The sequence below is a fragment of the Brassica rapa genome, chromosome A10 (genome assembly GCF_000309985.2).
Source record: "Brassica rapa cultivar Chiifu-401-42 chromosome A10, CAAS_Brap_v3.01, whole genome shotgun sequence".
In the NCBI taxonomy this organism is placed as follows: Eukaryota; Viridiplantae; Streptophyta; class Magnoliopsida; order Brassicales; family Brassicaceae; genus Brassica; species Brassica rapa.
In genome coordinates this window covers 2,438,413-2,455,448 of record NC_024804.2, presented here as the reverse complement: position 1 = coordinate 2,455,448, position 17,036 = coordinate 2,438,413, and the positions used below count along the sequence as shown (strand labels likewise).

The window sequence follows — 17,036 nt, the reverse complement described above, 5'->3', positions numbered from 1 at the left end:
GGACTGCTCAGCTGTCGGTGGAAGGCTCCACTTCACTTGAGTAGGGCCCACACCACTTACCACCCTGTCTTCTCATACCGACACATTCACCTCACCAAACGCAATCTTCGCCGTTGCTTACACTCTAATCCAACGGTTGATAGAGACCGCTGACCCATCACCAGCTTTAGTTTAGTCCTTCCTCTCTCGTTCCCCTGAGAATCTCTTAATATCTCGGCAACGAAGCAAAAGAAAAAAAAAGTAGTTGTCTCTCTCTGGATCTAGCTGCGCAACATTGCAGGTAAGCGGTACTGCCCTAGTACTTTGGTTCTAACATTGGTAACGATTCATAACTAATCTTGAGATTATGTAGAGCTGATTTAATATTAATTTCGTAATCTAACAATCTCTGATCTACATTGATGTATATCCCAATTCTATAATTGAAATTATAATCTTGTACTTCATCCTCTCCAATTTTGTATGATATTGGTTAATCTACAGCTACACAACTGTTGTTTGTTACTAGAAATAAAAGAACTCCAATATTTTTTGTATTGTTGCTGTTTTGATTCAGACAAGACATGTACAAAGCTGTCTAAATTGTTTTCTTTTAAAAAAAAATGATTTTTGTAGCTGATACTTGCTTGTTAAGCTATGGTGACGATCCGGAGCGTTTCAGTGTTTATCCTTGTTCTACTCGCTATATCATCCCTGGCTTTGGTTGCGAACGGGGAAGACAAGACGATTAAAGTGAAGAAAGTGAAGGGGAAGAAGGTGTGCACGCAGGGATGGGAATGTGTCTGGTGGTCCGAGTACTGCTGTAACCAGACCATATCAGATTACTTTCAGGTTTACCAGTTTGAGCAGCTCTTTGCCAAAAGAAACACTCCCATAGCTCATGCTGTTGGTTTCTGGGACTACCAGTCCTTCATCACCGCCGCTGCTCTCTTCGAGCCTCTCGGGTTTGGTACCACTGGTGGAAAGCTCATGGGACAGAAAGAAATGGCTGCCTTCCTCGGTCATGTCGCCAGCAAAACTTCCTGTCGGTTTCTCTTCCAAAACTCTTAGAAAGCAGCTGTGCATTACTAGCATGAGTGTTAATGTGGTTGTGTTTATGTAGGTGGATACGGAGTCGCGACAGGAGGGCCTTTAGCTTGGGGTCTGTGCTATAACAGGGAGATGAGTCCAATGCAATCTTACTGTGACGAGACCTGGAAATACAAGTACCCTTGCAGCCCTGGAGCTGAGTACTACGGACGTGGTGCTTTACCCATTTACTGGTATTCATTTCTCCTCTGTTTTGAAGCTCTTATGTACTCAAATTTCAAGGATCTCAAAGGTTAATTAATATTTTTTTTTTGAAAGAATGTTAAATTATTCAAATGAAAAATTGTTTTATAGAAATTTCTACTTTTGTTGAAATGGATACTCAAATACTCACTCTGTTTCAAAATATTCCATGTTTTAGAAAAAAAAATTTTGTTTTTAGAAGATACAGTTTTTACATTTTCAATGCACGTAATAATAGTAAATTGTAAATTTTAAAAACATTAATTGTGTTTACTGAATTTTGATTGGCTAAAAATTGTGGGAAATAGCTTTTTTTTTTTTTTTTTTGAACACAGGGGAAATAGCTAGTTACAAAAAAAAAACATTTATAATCAAAATTTAACATGTTTTTGTTAATATGCGCGATTTTTTTTTTTAAAATACATCATTTTGGAACGGATGGAGTATTGATTTTGACACTATCCTCTTGACTGGAACCAAAGCGCCATGGCTAATTAATATTTTTACTTGTGTTTATTTGAAGGAACTTCAACTACGGTGCAGCTGGGGAAGCTCTTAAAGCCGATCTCTTGAACCACCCCGAGTACATCGAGCAGAACGCTACGCTTGCCTTCCAAGCTGCAATCTGGAGATGGATGACGCCAATCAAGAAAGCTCAGCCCTCGGCTCACGATATCTTTGTTGGGAACTGGAAACCCACAAAGAATGATACTTTGTCCAAACGTGGCCCGACCTTTGGTACCACCATGAACGTTTTGTACGGAGAGTACACATGTGGTCAAGGCGACATTGAGCCAATGAGCAACATAGTCTCACACTACTTGTACTTCCTCGACCTCTTGGGTATTGGAAGGGAAGACGCAGGGCCAAACGAGGAGCTCAGCTGCGCTGAGCAGAAAGCATTCAACCCTGCAACTGCACCGTCTTCTAACTCTTCGTAAGTCTCTCTCCGTATTTGCCTTTGTTCTCAAGTCACATTGCTTCACTCGAGAAGTGTTTACGTACAATAAGTGTGTGATTTTTATTTAGGGCTTGCCCCTGTAGAACTTATACAAACGAAATTTTTATATTTTTGTGTATTGTATATGGTATTGAAATTGTTGTATTTTCAATGTGTAAAAGTAGAGAAAGAATGTGTGTTGCGAATGGTGTTTCTATTCGTTTATTATATTACTATAAGTTTGTTTTTGAGTTTCCATAATACAGTATTCATGTTGCATGCTTTGTTATTAGCTTCGGATCCCATTGTTTCGAAAGAAAAAATAACTACAGCACTAAATTTATGATCATACTGAAACACTGACATAGTATTTTCAAAATTTTATAAGATAATGTATATAAACATATAACTTCTAAATTATTTAAAACAGAAATAACCTCAGGACTGCTCTGTCAATTTCATAACATACCAGGATACAAACACATATCCATCTGCTATATATCATTGTACCTAAATCAGATATGAAATTCTAGTTTTTATAGTTTAGTAAAAAAGGAAACTTATTATTAATAAACTATTACTATTTTAGGTAATAATTCAGATGTTACCAAATGAGTTCAGTCGACCTGACTAATTGGGCCTTTTTTGTACAACTGTTTATGGGCTTCTCCGACTTCTATGAGTGAAAGATATAAATTCTAAGCTTATCAGTGAAGAGTTGAGGAAATTTTAAAGTCCACGATGGAAAAAAAAAATACTACGAAAAGACCACAGTTTCTCATTTGTAAATAGATTCAACATATTATTCCATTTTTTTTTGTCACAGTTTCAATATATTATTTCTTAAGTGGTAAAAACAGCGCTCTATTGAATAAAATAAAGAGAGAGTACTTTTACTTTCTGTATTAATATTATATTATTATATTATGTTTGTGTGTACGTAAGAAAAATGAGAAATGAGATTATTACTTCTAACTTTTTACAAAAGAGAATAGCATTATTTATAGTGTACAAAGTCAATTAAACATGTAAAAAAAGAACAAAATTATGAGGAGGTGATGTGTGATACTTTTTCAAATGAAAACACATGTCTAACACCTGTCACATAGATGAATAATCATCTGATGAATAATCATCAATTGTAACACTCCCCCTTGATTATTCATCCTTGTATTACGTAGTGCCTCGTTAAAAACCTAATCATGGAAAATCCCATTGAGACAAAAACCATGACAAGGGAAAAAAAGTACACTCCCGTAATCTCTCGTAAGAATAGTGGACCTAGCTTTCTTGTCACATATCACTGATATCTCATGATTTTAATAAGTTTTAGATTCATCTTTTAGCTTATTATGATCATTTTAGGTTGCATTTAGGTCCTTGTGTTGCATTTGTATACGCATTTGCATATAATAGGGGTTGGAATGCTCATTTGGAAGTTTGGGGCGAAATTCAAAGGTTAAATTGTACATTTTAGAAGTTTTGGGTCCACTGTGATGTTGACAAGAATCCGGGGACCAATGCTGCAAATTCGAAATATTCGCCTGGGCTAAATCCACGATTGAAAACTTTGGGGTCGATTCGAGTGGACCTTTCTGCGCTTTTGATAGGTTTGGGGTCAAATCATAATTATCTGAAACGTCAAGGGCCAGATGTGCAATAACTCCAAAATCCACCATTGGAGCTCACAACTTCTTTTCTCCGGATCTGAATCCCGACGGCGAGGCCCGATTCGACAGGGACAAGAACGCGGTGATGAAGCTGAGCACTCCATGAAGGAGTATAGCACGAGAATTGGAGAAGAGTGGTGCTTGGACGAGATCCCGTGGTGGCGCAAGCGGCGGAGATGGAGATACTGACGCCGTGGACGAACCTTGGTCGCGGTTGAGCTTCGCAGCGGTGAGGGCTGAGAGTATGACGGAGATGCCCGAGCTCGGCCTTGATTGAAGCTTGACTCCGGAGATGAAGCTCGACGACGCGGGTTGAAGGCTCGCGGGATCGTGAACCCGCGCGCACGAAGAGGAGGAAATGTCGACGTCTCGACTCGGGGTGAGAGACGCGGGGAGCCGTACCCGCGCGCATGAGTCGAAGCTGCTCGACGCTCCAACGCGGAATGCTTCACGCGGGTTGGTGCTGACTATCCCTACCCCGGGTCGCGTTTATTACTTTGGCGATTTTAAACATTTTTTATGGGCATTTTAGACTTTTTAATGGAAACCATTAGGTTTACCAAAAACATATAAATACTCTTGTAATCCTAAGGTTAAGGGCTAAGGTTAAGGGGAGATCTTAATTTCTATCTAATCAAAAAGAACTTTGAGTTGAAAGATCTAATCTTTGCTTGATTATCTAGCTCTCTAATCATGTTTAGGCTTGAATCATCCATGATTTTGAGTTATTCATGTTTATTAGTGAGTAGACTATTTTGGATTCATGGGTTAGGGTAATTAAAGATGATTAGAGAAGATCTAGAATGTTTAGTGATAGATCTACTTGTTTCCTTGCTTGTTGAGGGTTCTCAATGCTATTTTAGTCATGATCATACTAAAATAGATCTCTAGGCATTTACTACCCACAAGGTGTATGTTGAAATGTCTTAACCAACTATTCAATGTTTTTTGCTTGCTTTACCTAAGAGATTAGTTGATAAATGAGTTAAGATTGCTATTAGGCTTGTTCTCCATGTTTGATTTAGTAACATTCAACCTAAGAGATTAGATGCTTGAATTGCTTATTCAAAAAAACATTCATCTAGAGATAGAGCTTGTTTAGCTTAGTGTCTAGGCATAAGAAAAGTGTTTGATTGATAGGTTGCAAACTCTAGATTGGATCTACATCATCCAAGATCAAATGCCTAGCCCCATGAGTCCTCATGCTTCATATTGAGAAAGAAAGCTTTATCCTTTATTGCATTTTAGTAGTAATCTAGTTAAAAAATCATCTCACCAATTGATAGCACTTAGATTAAGCATGGTCTTGCATTCCCTTTGCTTTAGAATCACTTAAAACTGGCTAGACATCCTTTATACTACAACATTTGATTAGGAGCCTTAAAACTCCTATCATCAGTCACGCAAATACCGCATTCCGATACCATAAAAGAGTTTTCGAAATGTTGTAGTCGGAAGAGCTTTTGTGAACAAGTCAGCCGGATTGTCGCATGATCGTACATACTCGATGTCCACTTTTTTTATTTTTCTCGAGCTCCCTTATGTACGAGAAAAATCTTGAAGGGATGTGCTTTGTTTTATCGCTTTGGATGTAGCCTTCTTTAAGTTGAGCAACACAAGCCGAATTGTTTTCAAATATTTTTGTGGGCTTTTTCTCGTTGACTATTTTGTTTGATTCTTGTATGTGGTGACTCATTAACCGAAAGCCACACACATTCTCGACATGCTTCGTGAAGCGCAATACTCTTTGCATGATTCGAAGATGTCGCAACCAGATTTTGTTTCTGGGACCGCCAAGAGATCGCGGCTCCACCGATTGTAAATGGCATGTATCTGCAAAACTATACCAAACTCGGAGTTTCTAGGTAAACCAATCCTGAATCAATACGTACCTCGGAGAGAACTGACATGTTCTCGACGCCATTCTAATTTTCATAAATATGAAATGAGCTGTATCTTGCAAAGACATTAGTGTCTAAAACTATATTTTATCAAATACAACTTGCAAGACATATAAGCTCACAAATGTTTTATTACCATATGCATCTCCAAAGTACTTATTTATATAAGATCTTACCTGGATCTTTTAAAATAACATCTCTTTTAACATCAAGAGATCTGTTTACCATTGGAGTACTCAAAGGAGTCGCTTTATTCATACAAAAACGTTTCAATAACCTTTTCGTATGATTTGATTGATGCACAATTATTCTTTCTCGGAGATGCTCTATCTGGAGCCCAAGACAAAACTTTGTCTTGCCGAGTTCTTTCATTTCGAACTCCTATTTCATATGAGTTCGAGCATCATCAACCTCCTTTTGAGTTCCAATTATGTTCAGGTCATCACATGCGTCCGGATTGCTTTAATCCTTATAGTGATCGCTGTAACTTGACCGAACAAATCTCCCTGGATTTTTCTTTGAATGCCCCTCGCATTTTCAATCCCTCAGGGAGTTTCATATATATATCGTTATCCAACGATCCATACAAATATGCAGTCACAACATCCATGAGATGCATCTCAAGATTTTTAGACGCCGTTAGGCTCATCAAAAATCTAAACGTAATTGCATCTATTACCGGAGAATACGTTTCCTCAACATCAATTTCCGGTCTCTGAGAAAATATTTGGGCAACTAATCAGGTTTTATACCGTGTTACTTTTCTCACGAATACCCACTTATACCTAACAAGATTTATATTCTCAGGCGTTATGACTATAGGTCCAAAGACATTCCTTTTATTTAGGGAGAATAATTCAATTTGAATGGCTCCTCCCAATCATGTCCTTTTAACATTCTAAAATGGACCTTGGATCGTGATCATCACTTTTATGATCGATCTCTTTGGACACATAAAAGGAGAATATTCCATCAACATCTTTTATCTTATAACTTTTTTTATCAAGGGTGTAGTTGATGGAAATCTCATACTTTTCTGTTCCCTTTTCGTCATCGGGATCATCTTTATTTGGTTCATCTTGAACCTTTTTATCTATGCCTTCTTTCAGACATTTTTCAGTATCAGGTTCTTCTGGAACCTTTCCACTTATGCCTTCTTTCAGACATCTTTCAATATCAGGTTCTTTTGGAATCTTTCTTCTTTGCTCAACAAATTTCTTTTTCTTTCAGGAATTTTTATCTTTAGAACCCTCTAGTCTCCCCCCTCTTTAACTGAACCCTAGGTTCATTCATTTCGTTACCATCAGTTTGTTCTTTAGGAACATCAAATCTGGATGGAACATTTTCTGCGGGTATATCATGTCGTATCTGTGAACACACTTAGTAACTGGTTTGTCAAATTATGCAAATGCATAATTTCCTGAATTTTCAGCCCTCTTTGATTCGTAGGGGACCAAAGTGTAACAACAACTGTGTACACCATGTAATCTCTTTAGGAATTTCTCAAATTCCTCCCCCTAACGCAGGAAATTCATCCTTCGCCAAATCGTGCCGTAAACATATCACCAGTTATTGGTTCAAGATACCTTATATACGGCTTGTTCTAACTCATTCAGAGTTTTATATATTCCCGAGAGTATCTTTAACTCTCCAGGGACTACTAAACATCAAGATGCAACTTAAGTTATTTTTTTCCTGCCAGACATTTCAATATATTTCATCTATTTTAAATTTTCTCCAGTGACCTTGGAACAAGCCGTTTTTCATACCTCAAGGTCATCTTTCATTTCATTCTTTGGAGAAATATATACCTTGGACTTTTGGTCCAAAAATCTCTCGTTATTCTAACGAGCTTTATATCGAATTGATGGACAATCAATTCACTCTACCCTCATACATAGAGGTAGACTCATAATCTTTATTTTTATAGCGCTTTTTCATTTATTTATTGTCAACAATCTATTTTCTCTTTGATTCCATCTTTTTATCCGTACTGATATGGTTAATCGAGATCTCTTTGTCATCATGGATGATTTACCCAGGTACCTGACTGTTACATTAACCATATCAACGGTCTCATCATGAGATTCATCCTCTATTTATATTTTTGCTGTTTTTCGAGGACTCTTTGGAACCAAAGTGGTCTATCACGTCTCTAGCGTGCCATAGACTCATATATCGTCCATTTATGACACTATTTTTTTATTGGAGCATTTTCAGCTGGAATATGAGATATCATTATTTCATCAAAATGTCTGGCAGGCTGATGGAATATCAATATGAGATTATTCTACTTTTCAAAAGTAGAATAATCTCATATTGATATCTCATATTCAAAAGAAGAATATCAAAATAAGCTGATGGAATGAGATATGTAAAATGAATTATTCTACTTTTCATTGTAATCCATTTCACATATCTCATTCCATCAGCTTATCATATTCTTCTAGCAAACTTGCGAGCATATTTCTAAGTATCCATATACTTTATCCCTCTGGATTGTATATGTCTTTATTACATGCACAACTGCATGTTTACACCCGATCAAGGGGATCATCTTACTTGAATTTACTTTATCAAGTTCTTTTTCAAGTGCGAACATAATTTTTCAATATTCCACTCACTAGGATTCTTTAATTCTCCCCCTCGAGATGATAACACTCCATGTCTAAAATCTCGTACTGAATCCCACACTATAACCAATAACATATTCAGTTTTCCCATTTAGGTTGAATTATGTTTCAAATCCTTTAGAGTGAGATCTTAATTTGGGGTCTGTTTAAAGAAATCACATATTGTGAACTTGTTTGATGATTCATCACCATGATGGTTTTCTTTATTTTCTTAACATACTATATGTGAAAAACTTCTGGTTTTTCAACATTTCACAATAATGTCGATAACATTATTGGAGATGGCTATCAGTAAACTCCAGGTTTACCACTCATTTATAATTTTGCCATCCTTTTTCTTATGTATGTATTTTCATCATAAACTCCTCTAGAGCCAATAATATGTGTATATTACTAAATATTATACTTATTTATTATGAGAGAGGAGAGATATTTGTTACCTTTAGAAGTCATGTGCGAGATTCAATATCTGCCAAGTATTTCTATCTTCATCCTGAATCTTAAAATATTCTTCAGGAAAATAATCCTCATTTCACATCGATATTTTATTTTCATTTTCTGGACCAACCAGAAAATCTGAATCATCAAGATGAGTATTCAAGCTATGAAAGATGGTTCGGGCTCATAAGAGACGAAGTTTAATATACTTCCTTTCTCTTTTTCTTTTTGATTCTCAATATAGATCGGCTAAATATTTGGCGTACGACAACTACGTACCCAATTTTTTTCTGGCCGTATCTATAGCAAACCTTTTATGTTTGTCTTTTGTTGCCCGACCACTTTCATTTCGTGGAAGTTCTCATTTTTCTCATAGGGACGGAATTTTCTTCCTCGTCTTCTTCCACAACCACGATAGGGGGTTTCAACCGCATCTACACCCTCGTCCTTTTCTAGTAGGACCGACTTGATGGTTTAGTATCATGATTTCATTTTTTTTTTTTAGTTTTCAAGGAGGATTTACATCAACTCCAACTATTTATTCCAACCGAATCTTTTCTTTCAAGGATTTAATTATTCAAAGATCTTCTAGATCTATTCTCATGATACACCTAATCTTATAAACCATCATTAAAGTGGTGTAAATTATCATGGCTTTATCTTTTTCTCATCCAATATAGATTATATCGATGATTTTTCAAAGCTCATTTTCTCTCAGGTGCATCTTTGCACCCACTGCCCAAGCCTTATAATTATTTCTCGTAATATCAAGGGCATTTATTTTGAGCTTTGTCAAAATTCACTTGATAACATTATTCATAGAATAATATTATAATAAAGATGAGAATTTAAATGCATAAATTAAAAGCATAAAATAAATGCATAAATTAAATTGCAGAAATTTAAATTGCAAAAATTTAAATTGCAGAAAGAAAATCGGGAGGCTCAGCCTACCACATGATCCGAGGAGTCATAGACTACCATATTGATCATTTTCCAAAGTCTGAGGAGACATGGTCTACCATTTTGACTTTTACTTATTTCAAGGTCCGAGGAGACTTAGTCTACCTTTTTTGACCTTTTCTTTTTATTTACGGAGGCAAAGCCTTCCACGTAAATTTTCCTTTTTCAATTCACGGAGGCAAAGCCTACCACGTGTTTTTCTGATCGTGAAGACATAGCCTACCATAACGATCAGTCGGGAAAGGTAACACCTATCATCCCGAATAATAAACGGAGAAGGCCTAGCCTCTCACTCCGAAATAATAATTAAATTTAAATAAATTAAGTTTATTGAAACACATAAATTTAAACAATACCTCGACTGGTTTGAGAACTTTCGGATTGATAAACCTCAGTTGGTCAGAACTTCGTGTTGATAACGTGTTGAATAAAATAAGGAGAGAGAGAGAGTACTTTTACTTTCTGTATTAATATTATATTATGTTTGTGTGTGTACGTAAGGAAAAAGAGAAATGAGATTATTACTTCTGACTTTTTACAAAAGAGAATAGCACTATTTATAGTGTACAAAGTCGGTTAAACATGTGAGAAAAGGACAAAATTATGAGGAGGTGATGTGTGACACTTTTCTAAATGAAAACACATGTCCAACACCTATGTATGTCACATAGATGAATAATCATCAATTGTAACATGCTCTAAATATTACAAAGAAAAAAAACAGCAGATTGATGAACAAAGAGATCTACTTTTATTGATTTAAAGCATTATAATGACGATTTAAAAAAGATCCAGAAAGAGGACGCATAGCAAACTGGTGTGGGCTGGAGTAGTTGAGAGTCTGCATTGGACTCAAAATGATTTGAGATGCAACTAAACAAATTGACATATCAATCTTCTGTTTGAGATATTATTTTATGAAAATTGAAACTAGAAGAAAAGGAGATAAAAACTGTAAAATCAAATAACTGTCATTCTTTTTTTTTTTTGAAACACCAAATAATTGTCAATTCATAATTCGAATGATTCCAAATATTCAGAGAACATAAGACTTGAAAAAAATGTAATGGACAATTGGCACTGTTTCGATGAGGGAAGCTTATAAGAGAATTAGGCAATTGATAATGTATTTATTTACATCTTCTCTAATTCTCTTACATTATCAAACAGCATATGATAAATTTAGAATGATCCCTACCGTTAGGGTTGCAGCTACCTCTCTCTCACTGCATCCCTAGCGTTAGAGTTGCGTAGCTAGGCTAGCTTGGTCTCTCACTGCATTCGCACGTGCAATTCTCTTGTTCTTTCTTCAAAGTCTGCGTTTGTAGATTAAAACGTATATGTATATATTTATCAATGAATTTATAGAGAAATCTAAAAATGGATTCAGCTGATGTAATTAGAAAAATAAGCCGGTTAATAGTTTTGTAGGGGACCTGAAGTTGGTGTTGAAGGCCTTTGATATGTTGTACCGCTAAATCCAGCATGTCAGAATAGCTTGTTTGCTAATAAAAACAGTAAAAAGTAAATATCATATAAGTAAATTAACATTTTTATTTAATAATGTTTACAACTATACACTAAATTTGATATGATTCAAAGTGAAGAGTAACCTTATCCATGTTGGGGACAAGATCTTGTAGCTTCTTTAGTCTCCCACTTATTCTCGTTCTCCTCTCCTGCATATATCGTCATCATCAGTACATATAGACAAGAAGGTTTATGCTAAACAAATAAATAAACCTCTCGTTAATCGTTTTCTATGTTTTCAGCGACATATAATTGTAGGTTATTTTATCACTGAACTGTGATAGATTAGCAACAACATAATTAGTTAGGTTGCAACTCGCTACGAAAGAAAAGAGTGTGTTGAACTTACCCGCTCGGCGATGCTTCTCGGGTGGGTGGCGAAGCCACGTTTGGCTCGAACTTTGCATGGTACAGAATCTTCGGGAAGCTGCATGTAGTTATCCATGTAGTTCATTGAAGTGTCTGAAGGAAGACTATACTGTAAAAGCAATGTTAATAAAATGAGATTCCGTTAGTGTTTGCCCCCTTGATCCCAACAACAACAATATCAAGAAAAAGTTGCTGCATTCAAAATACTAATATAACATGTAAAAACAAAGTATTTTTATTTCATTTACAAAAAAAAGAGTATTTTTATTGGTGAATTGAAAATACTAGTATAACATATTAACATGTAAAGGATGATTAACCCCTGACAAAAATAGTATAGTGAACTGAAACCCTATATCAAAACAAAATGGTTTACCTGTGAAAAAAGACCTGAGTTCATGTCCTTGGGTCGTTTAGTGGGTCGGGTCACAGTAAACCCTATTGAACCGGAACCGTCATCCCAAGAATCAGTGGCGGCACCAAAGCTAGCCGCGGAAAACGAATGGCCTGAACCATCGTGGACAGACGTCTCATTGACCTCAGAGATACGAGACAGTGGGTCGTGACTCGTGAAGCTTAGCTGAGACTTGAGTCTCGATGGTCCACGTCCTGCATTAGACCCTCCTTGCTGATTATAATCACTGGTTGGTTGGTTCAACGAGAAGCCTGATTTTCAAAGTAAAGTGTATTAGACTGTTATCACATTATTACGAGAATAATTTCGAAGCAATCATTTCACTTTCCACGTCGTGTTAGAAACAAATTGCGTGTATGTAAATAAAGAGTTAGCAAAACGAATCGATCCAAAAGCAAGATTGGTTTTATGGATATCGGTTAGTTAGATTCCGGTTCAGATTGGTGACCGGTTAGTTGTTGGAAGTCACATCCAGATTCGGTGGAAGTGGAAGATATTATTATTACTAGATAACAACGAGGCAAATGAAATCTGCAGGACCATTGAAAAAAAAAAAAAAAAAAAAAAGGATAGATCCACCAATTAAGATCTATCGCTTTCCATATAAATAGTCTTCTAAACAACCAATGTTATTACGCCACATCAGCAGACATACTATTGGTCACGAACTACAAACACCATCCTCTTATTTTATTTAAATTTTTAAAATACAACTTGGCTTATAGGATCCCTCGAAGATATATACTAAATAATATCCTATTTTAAGGGTAACCGAGCCACATTGTACTGTATTTTCAAGCACGTGGTTCGGACAAAGGACCTTTTCGTCATTTTAAAGATACGAGGATCACGTCTTGCACAAATACCAACCAGCCAAAATTACCAAACACCCTTGATCTCACAAATGTCAACTTATTATAGCGTCGTATCGTAAAAAATACTGTGGAAAGTGGAAACTGTTGTTATAAAGCTACGTAATCAAGTATAATAAGATACCAAAAATACCCTCAGCAGCCTCTTGACAGATAGATTTCACCAAATAGATCTGTCAGAATGAATGATGGTTGTTGTTCTTCATCTAGTAACCAACTTAATCTTATAACTACATTACGATTATGGCAAATCCTAGAAGTTATGAATCCTTTATATTATATCAATCAAATATTTTTTTACTGAAAAGAATAAAAATAGTAAACTCACTGTTTTTTTCACCGGAGAGGTAGCTAAAGAAGTCAGCGGGAGAGCTACGTTGTCTAGCTAGAGAGTAAGATCCAGAGCTACTTCCTCCTCCGACGTGGTTGTTGATCTTGTGCTGTGAGATCTCGTTGAATCCACCGTAGGATCTGTCCAGGAGCAAATCTTTATTATTATTATTGTTGTTGTTGTTGCTGCCAAGATGTTTTTGGCCGTCAGATGAGTTGACTCCGCAAGTCATGGACTCGGATCTCAGCGAGGAAGAATCAGCTCCGGCGAAGAAATCACCGAGGAAGTTATCAGGCGGTGGATAGTTGAAGTCACGAGCGTTTGACCCTCCAATGACTTCGTCCACCATAGAGTTCAGAAGCGATCCGGGAGCTGACCCGTATCGGATCAGTCCTGCGCCACCGCCTCCACCGCCGGGGAGCGATGATCTTTGCGACGATGATGACGTGGAGGAAGATGATTGGTACATGACTTGTTCTATCGCCAAATGGAGCCGGAGGAGGAGGGGAAAGAGAGAGAGAGAGAGAGATGCAAAAGACGTTTTGAGAAAGAAAAAGATTAGATGCTTTTTTATGGGGTAATAAAAAGTCTTCACTTTAAAGCGATTGGCCCATTTCGTTGGATGTCCACATGCGCCTCACGTGATCTCGCAATAGATTATAGAAAAATAAACCGAACCAAATCAAAAGTAAACCTTTAATGTTATATTAAACCGATTATCGAGTCAGCTTAATCACCTTTGGGCCACAAAACAAAAAAGGCTTTAATAATAACTCTTGTTTATGAAATTTTGTTTTCTTATGGGGTTTAATATCTAAATATTTCATGAAGCATTATTTCTGTGAATTTTGGTTTATGGAAGATTTAACTAATTGTAATAGGTAGTTTATTTGGGTAATTGATATAGTATAACTTTAACTAAAAGCTAATTAGTTAATCATTTGGTTCGGCTCGCTTAGAATAAATCTGACCATTGTAAGATTTGTTAGGTTTTTTGGCATAATGGTTACAAAATTAGTTTAGAGTTGGGTGGACCATTGGCCCCTCCACGGTCTAGTTGAGCATTGGACCTCCTTAATTATTGCGGCTGCTCATGCGACCACGTACGGACTTCCTAGCTAAGCGACTTCCGACAATTAAAAACCAATCCTATTCCTATCTCATTCATTGATCACTCTTTAAACAAGTAGTAACAAATGATACTTATTTTGCCTCGTGTTTATTGGGTTCCCCGAAATTCCCCTATAAATTTGATTTTGAATATTGTTTATAAAATATTACTCTCTTCTTTTTCTATTGTAAGTAGTTTTAGGGAAATTTTTTTGTTTCAAAATGTAAGTAATTTTTATATTTCTAGGTAACTTTTACATTTATTGAATACAGTGTGTGACCAATCAAATTAAATAGACTTATTTTTTATTGGTTACACTATATCAAACATATTTATTATACAATATTTTTTAAAACATAATAATTTTCTTAATCTTTGTGTTTTTAGTCAAACTATTTATATTATAAAACGGAGAGAGTAGTTTTTAATCAGATCCATTTCCATGTAACTGTTGTAAACCCTCCAGCCATGTCATAATAATGGAACTTTTAACATTCAACCATACAAATTTACTTGTTATATATTAGGAACAGTGCATTAGTACTTAGTACATCCCCACTCTTTAGCTTAAAGATTTTCGAAAAAACGCACATGGACTTAAACAGCTAAACACATCCAGAGATCACTTGGTTTTGTCTGGTATTATACATCAAGCCAATTTTACTTTTCTTTTATCTCCTCATTTGTAAGAACATGATAAACGAGAGATTGCTACAAACGGACCAACAAAATTATTGACGCCAGTCCCCTACTTTTATCGTTTTTCCAAACATATATACTTTAAACACGCTACTCGAGTGCGTCATGGATTACGTAAAAACTCATGACCAAATTGAATAAAATATAAATAGGAAACACAAAAACTCGATATAAAACCTTTGTTTTTTGTCACCGGCCTTTCTTATGAAATATTGTAAGATATGTTTGATATAGAAAAACAGCTACAAATCTATTTACGTGTGTGAAAAAAGTAAAACAATATATTGACAAGAATATCAATGTGTGGTTGATTGGAAAACTCATCTTATATTGCTTCGTGAAAATTGTAGCAACAAATCTATTTTTCACATAAAGAATTCATATATTATTCACAGACAATAATTCCTTTCTGAATTACTATATGTAAAATAAAAATCCAATTTCCAAAACAATCTAGAAGAATTACCAAGCCTGTGCAGTAAGCATGGTTTACCAAGCCGAATGGGATTAAATAATATCCAACACAACTATAGAACCAAATTTTGAATTCAAAATTAAATTATTACGATCATGAAAGTGCAAAGTTTTAACAAAAACATTGTTACAAGTTTTCAAATTTGCTATAGTATTGCTTAAATGTTTAACTAATATCAAATAAATACAGTACAACTAATTAAATTCACATTGAAAACTTGTTACCCTTTAGTAATTACTGGACTGATAGAAATCCAGCGTTCAAATTGGCAGTTAAGAGAAACATTTTTATCAGTAATTATTTTTATTACTAGTTGAAATATAGGAGTTAGATAAAAGTCTCGGTGAGAAAAACTCTCCCAGACACAGTTTCCAAGGAAGGCTTCACCAGTTGACCAAAGGATATTGGGAGGAAAGTGACTACTCACTTCTTTGCCAAGGAAGGAAAGTGTCTACTGGTCTCTAACCACCAGCAGCTTGGAAACCCTGCTTCTTTGCCAAAAGAAGCTTCCTCCAAACACTCCTTCATCGATACCAAAAGAGATTTTCAAACTTCAGGCCTCAGATTCAAACCATCCAGAGATCCTATTGCTCAAGCTACCCACATAATCTCCACCAACAGACTACAGTTTCACACACACACGACGCCCCTTTCTTTCAATCTTGTTTCCCCATTTCCTACACATTCCTAAGATCCTTACAGAGCCACCCCCCAGCTTGGAGTCGACATAGATACTCCTCCAGTAACTCATGGCTTTGAGACTCTCGTCTACAGAGAAAGGAAAGGGTCAAATGACAGAAGAAAAGGGTAACGGCATCATGAGAATCAAAGCTCCAAGTCTCGATACCTCAGTCCTGATAAAAGATAATGAACTTACGCTCATAGGAAGAATCACGAATCCACAGGAGCAGAAGATCTGGGCCCTCCTTCCGTCCCTCCCTCGCAAGTGGAATCTGATAGGAAGAGCTGTAGGATCAGACTTGGGAAACAACTGCTTCCAGTACCGTTTCGAGAGAGAAGATGATCTGAGAAGAGTCCTCGACAATAGACCCTACCACTTTGCCTATTGGATGGTGATTCTCCAGAGGTGGGAGCCCATCATCTCCACCGCCTTCCCCTCCCAGATCCCGTTCTGGATCAGAATCAAAGGGCTGCCTCTACATTATTGGCATGAGGATATGGTTGTGCGCGTGGGCCAGGAGCTTGGCACGCTAGAGAACCATGAACTCACCAGAACAACGGCAAGGGTCAGAGTTATGATCGATGGACTCAAACCTCTCATCAAAGAATCCATCGTGGAATTCGACTCAGGAGAAGAGAGCCCTATCACACTGGAATACGAAAAACTTGAGATGCACTGCTCCTACTGCTACTCTCTACTCCACCAGAGGAAAGCATGCCCTCGTAAACTACTGGA

At 36.5% G+C, this 17,036-nt stretch overlaps 2 protein-coding genes across 3 annotated transcripts; one reads left to right on the top strand and one right to left on the bottom strand.

Annotated features, from left to right (window-relative positions):
* Nucleotides 1-69: 69 nt before the first annotated feature.
* On the top strand, nucleotides 70-2,475 carry LOC103844092 (chitinase-like protein 1). 2 transcript variants are annotated; one of them, XM_009120865.3, is made up of 4 exons: nucleotides 70-280; nucleotides 616-1,024; nucleotides 1,103-1,262; nucleotides 1,796-2,475. In XM_009120865.3, exons 2-4 carry the CDS (start codon nucleotides 637-639, stop codon nucleotides 2,211-2,213), a joined length of 966 nt encoding a protein of 321 aa, XP_009119113.1. In that variant the 5' UTR covers nucleotides 70-280; nucleotides 616-636; the 3' UTR covers nucleotides 2,214-2,475. The 2 variants fall into 2 exon arrangements, with proteins under 2 accessions (XP_009119113.1, XP_018511125.1); XM_018655609.2 differs by having other exon boundaries at nucleotides 127-287; nucleotides 1,796-2,260.
* An 8,297-nt stretch (nucleotides 2,476-10,772) lies between these two features.
* On the bottom strand, nucleotides 10,773-14,009 carry LOC103844093 (transcription factor bHLH128). The gene is made up of 6 exons (XM_009120866.3): nucleotides 13,332-14,009; nucleotides 12,093-12,382; nucleotides 11,697-11,825; nucleotides 11,431-11,496; nucleotides 11,254-11,322; nucleotides 10,773-11,133 (listed from the first exon to the last, which is right to left on the bottom strand). Exons 1-6 carry the CDS (start codon nucleotides 13,801-13,803, stop codon nucleotides 11,077-11,079), a joined length of 1,083 nt encoding a protein of 360 aa, XP_009119114.1. The 5' UTR covers nucleotides 13,804-14,009; the 3' UTR covers nucleotides 10,773-11,076.
* Between the last annotated feature and the right edge of the window lie 3,027 nt (nucleotides 14,010-17,036).

What these genes read in the sequence shown, in the direction of transcription:
- LOC103844092 (XM_009120865.3), top strand. Translation starts at nt 637, where the DNA reads ATGGTGACGATCCGGAGCGTTTCAGTGTTTATCCTTGTTCTACTCGCT. An exon ending in TGTCGCCAGCAAAACTTCCT is followed by an intron (nt 1,025 to 1,102) that starts GTCGGTTTCTCT and finishes GTGTTTATGTAG; the next exon opens with GTGGATACGGAGTCGCGACA. An exon ending in GGTGCTTTACCCATTTACTG is followed by an intron (nt 1,263 to 1,795) that starts GTATTCATTTCT and finishes GTTTATTTGAAG; the next exon opens with GAACTTCAACTACGGTGCAG.
- LOC103844093 (XM_009120866.3), bottom strand. Translation starts at nt 13,803, where the DNA reads ATGTACCAATCATCTTCCTCCACGTCATCATCGTCGCAAAGATCATCG. An exon ending in ACTCAGGTCTTTTTTCACAG is followed by an intron (nt 11,826 to 12,092) that starts GTAAACCATTTT and finishes TTGCTTTTACAG; the next exon opens with TATAGTCTTCCTTCAGACAC. An exon ending in GCCTTCAACACCAACTTCAG is followed by an intron (nt 11,134 to 11,253) that starts GTCCCCTACAAA and finishes CTACAAACGCAG; the next exon opens with ACTTTGAAGAAAGAACAAGA.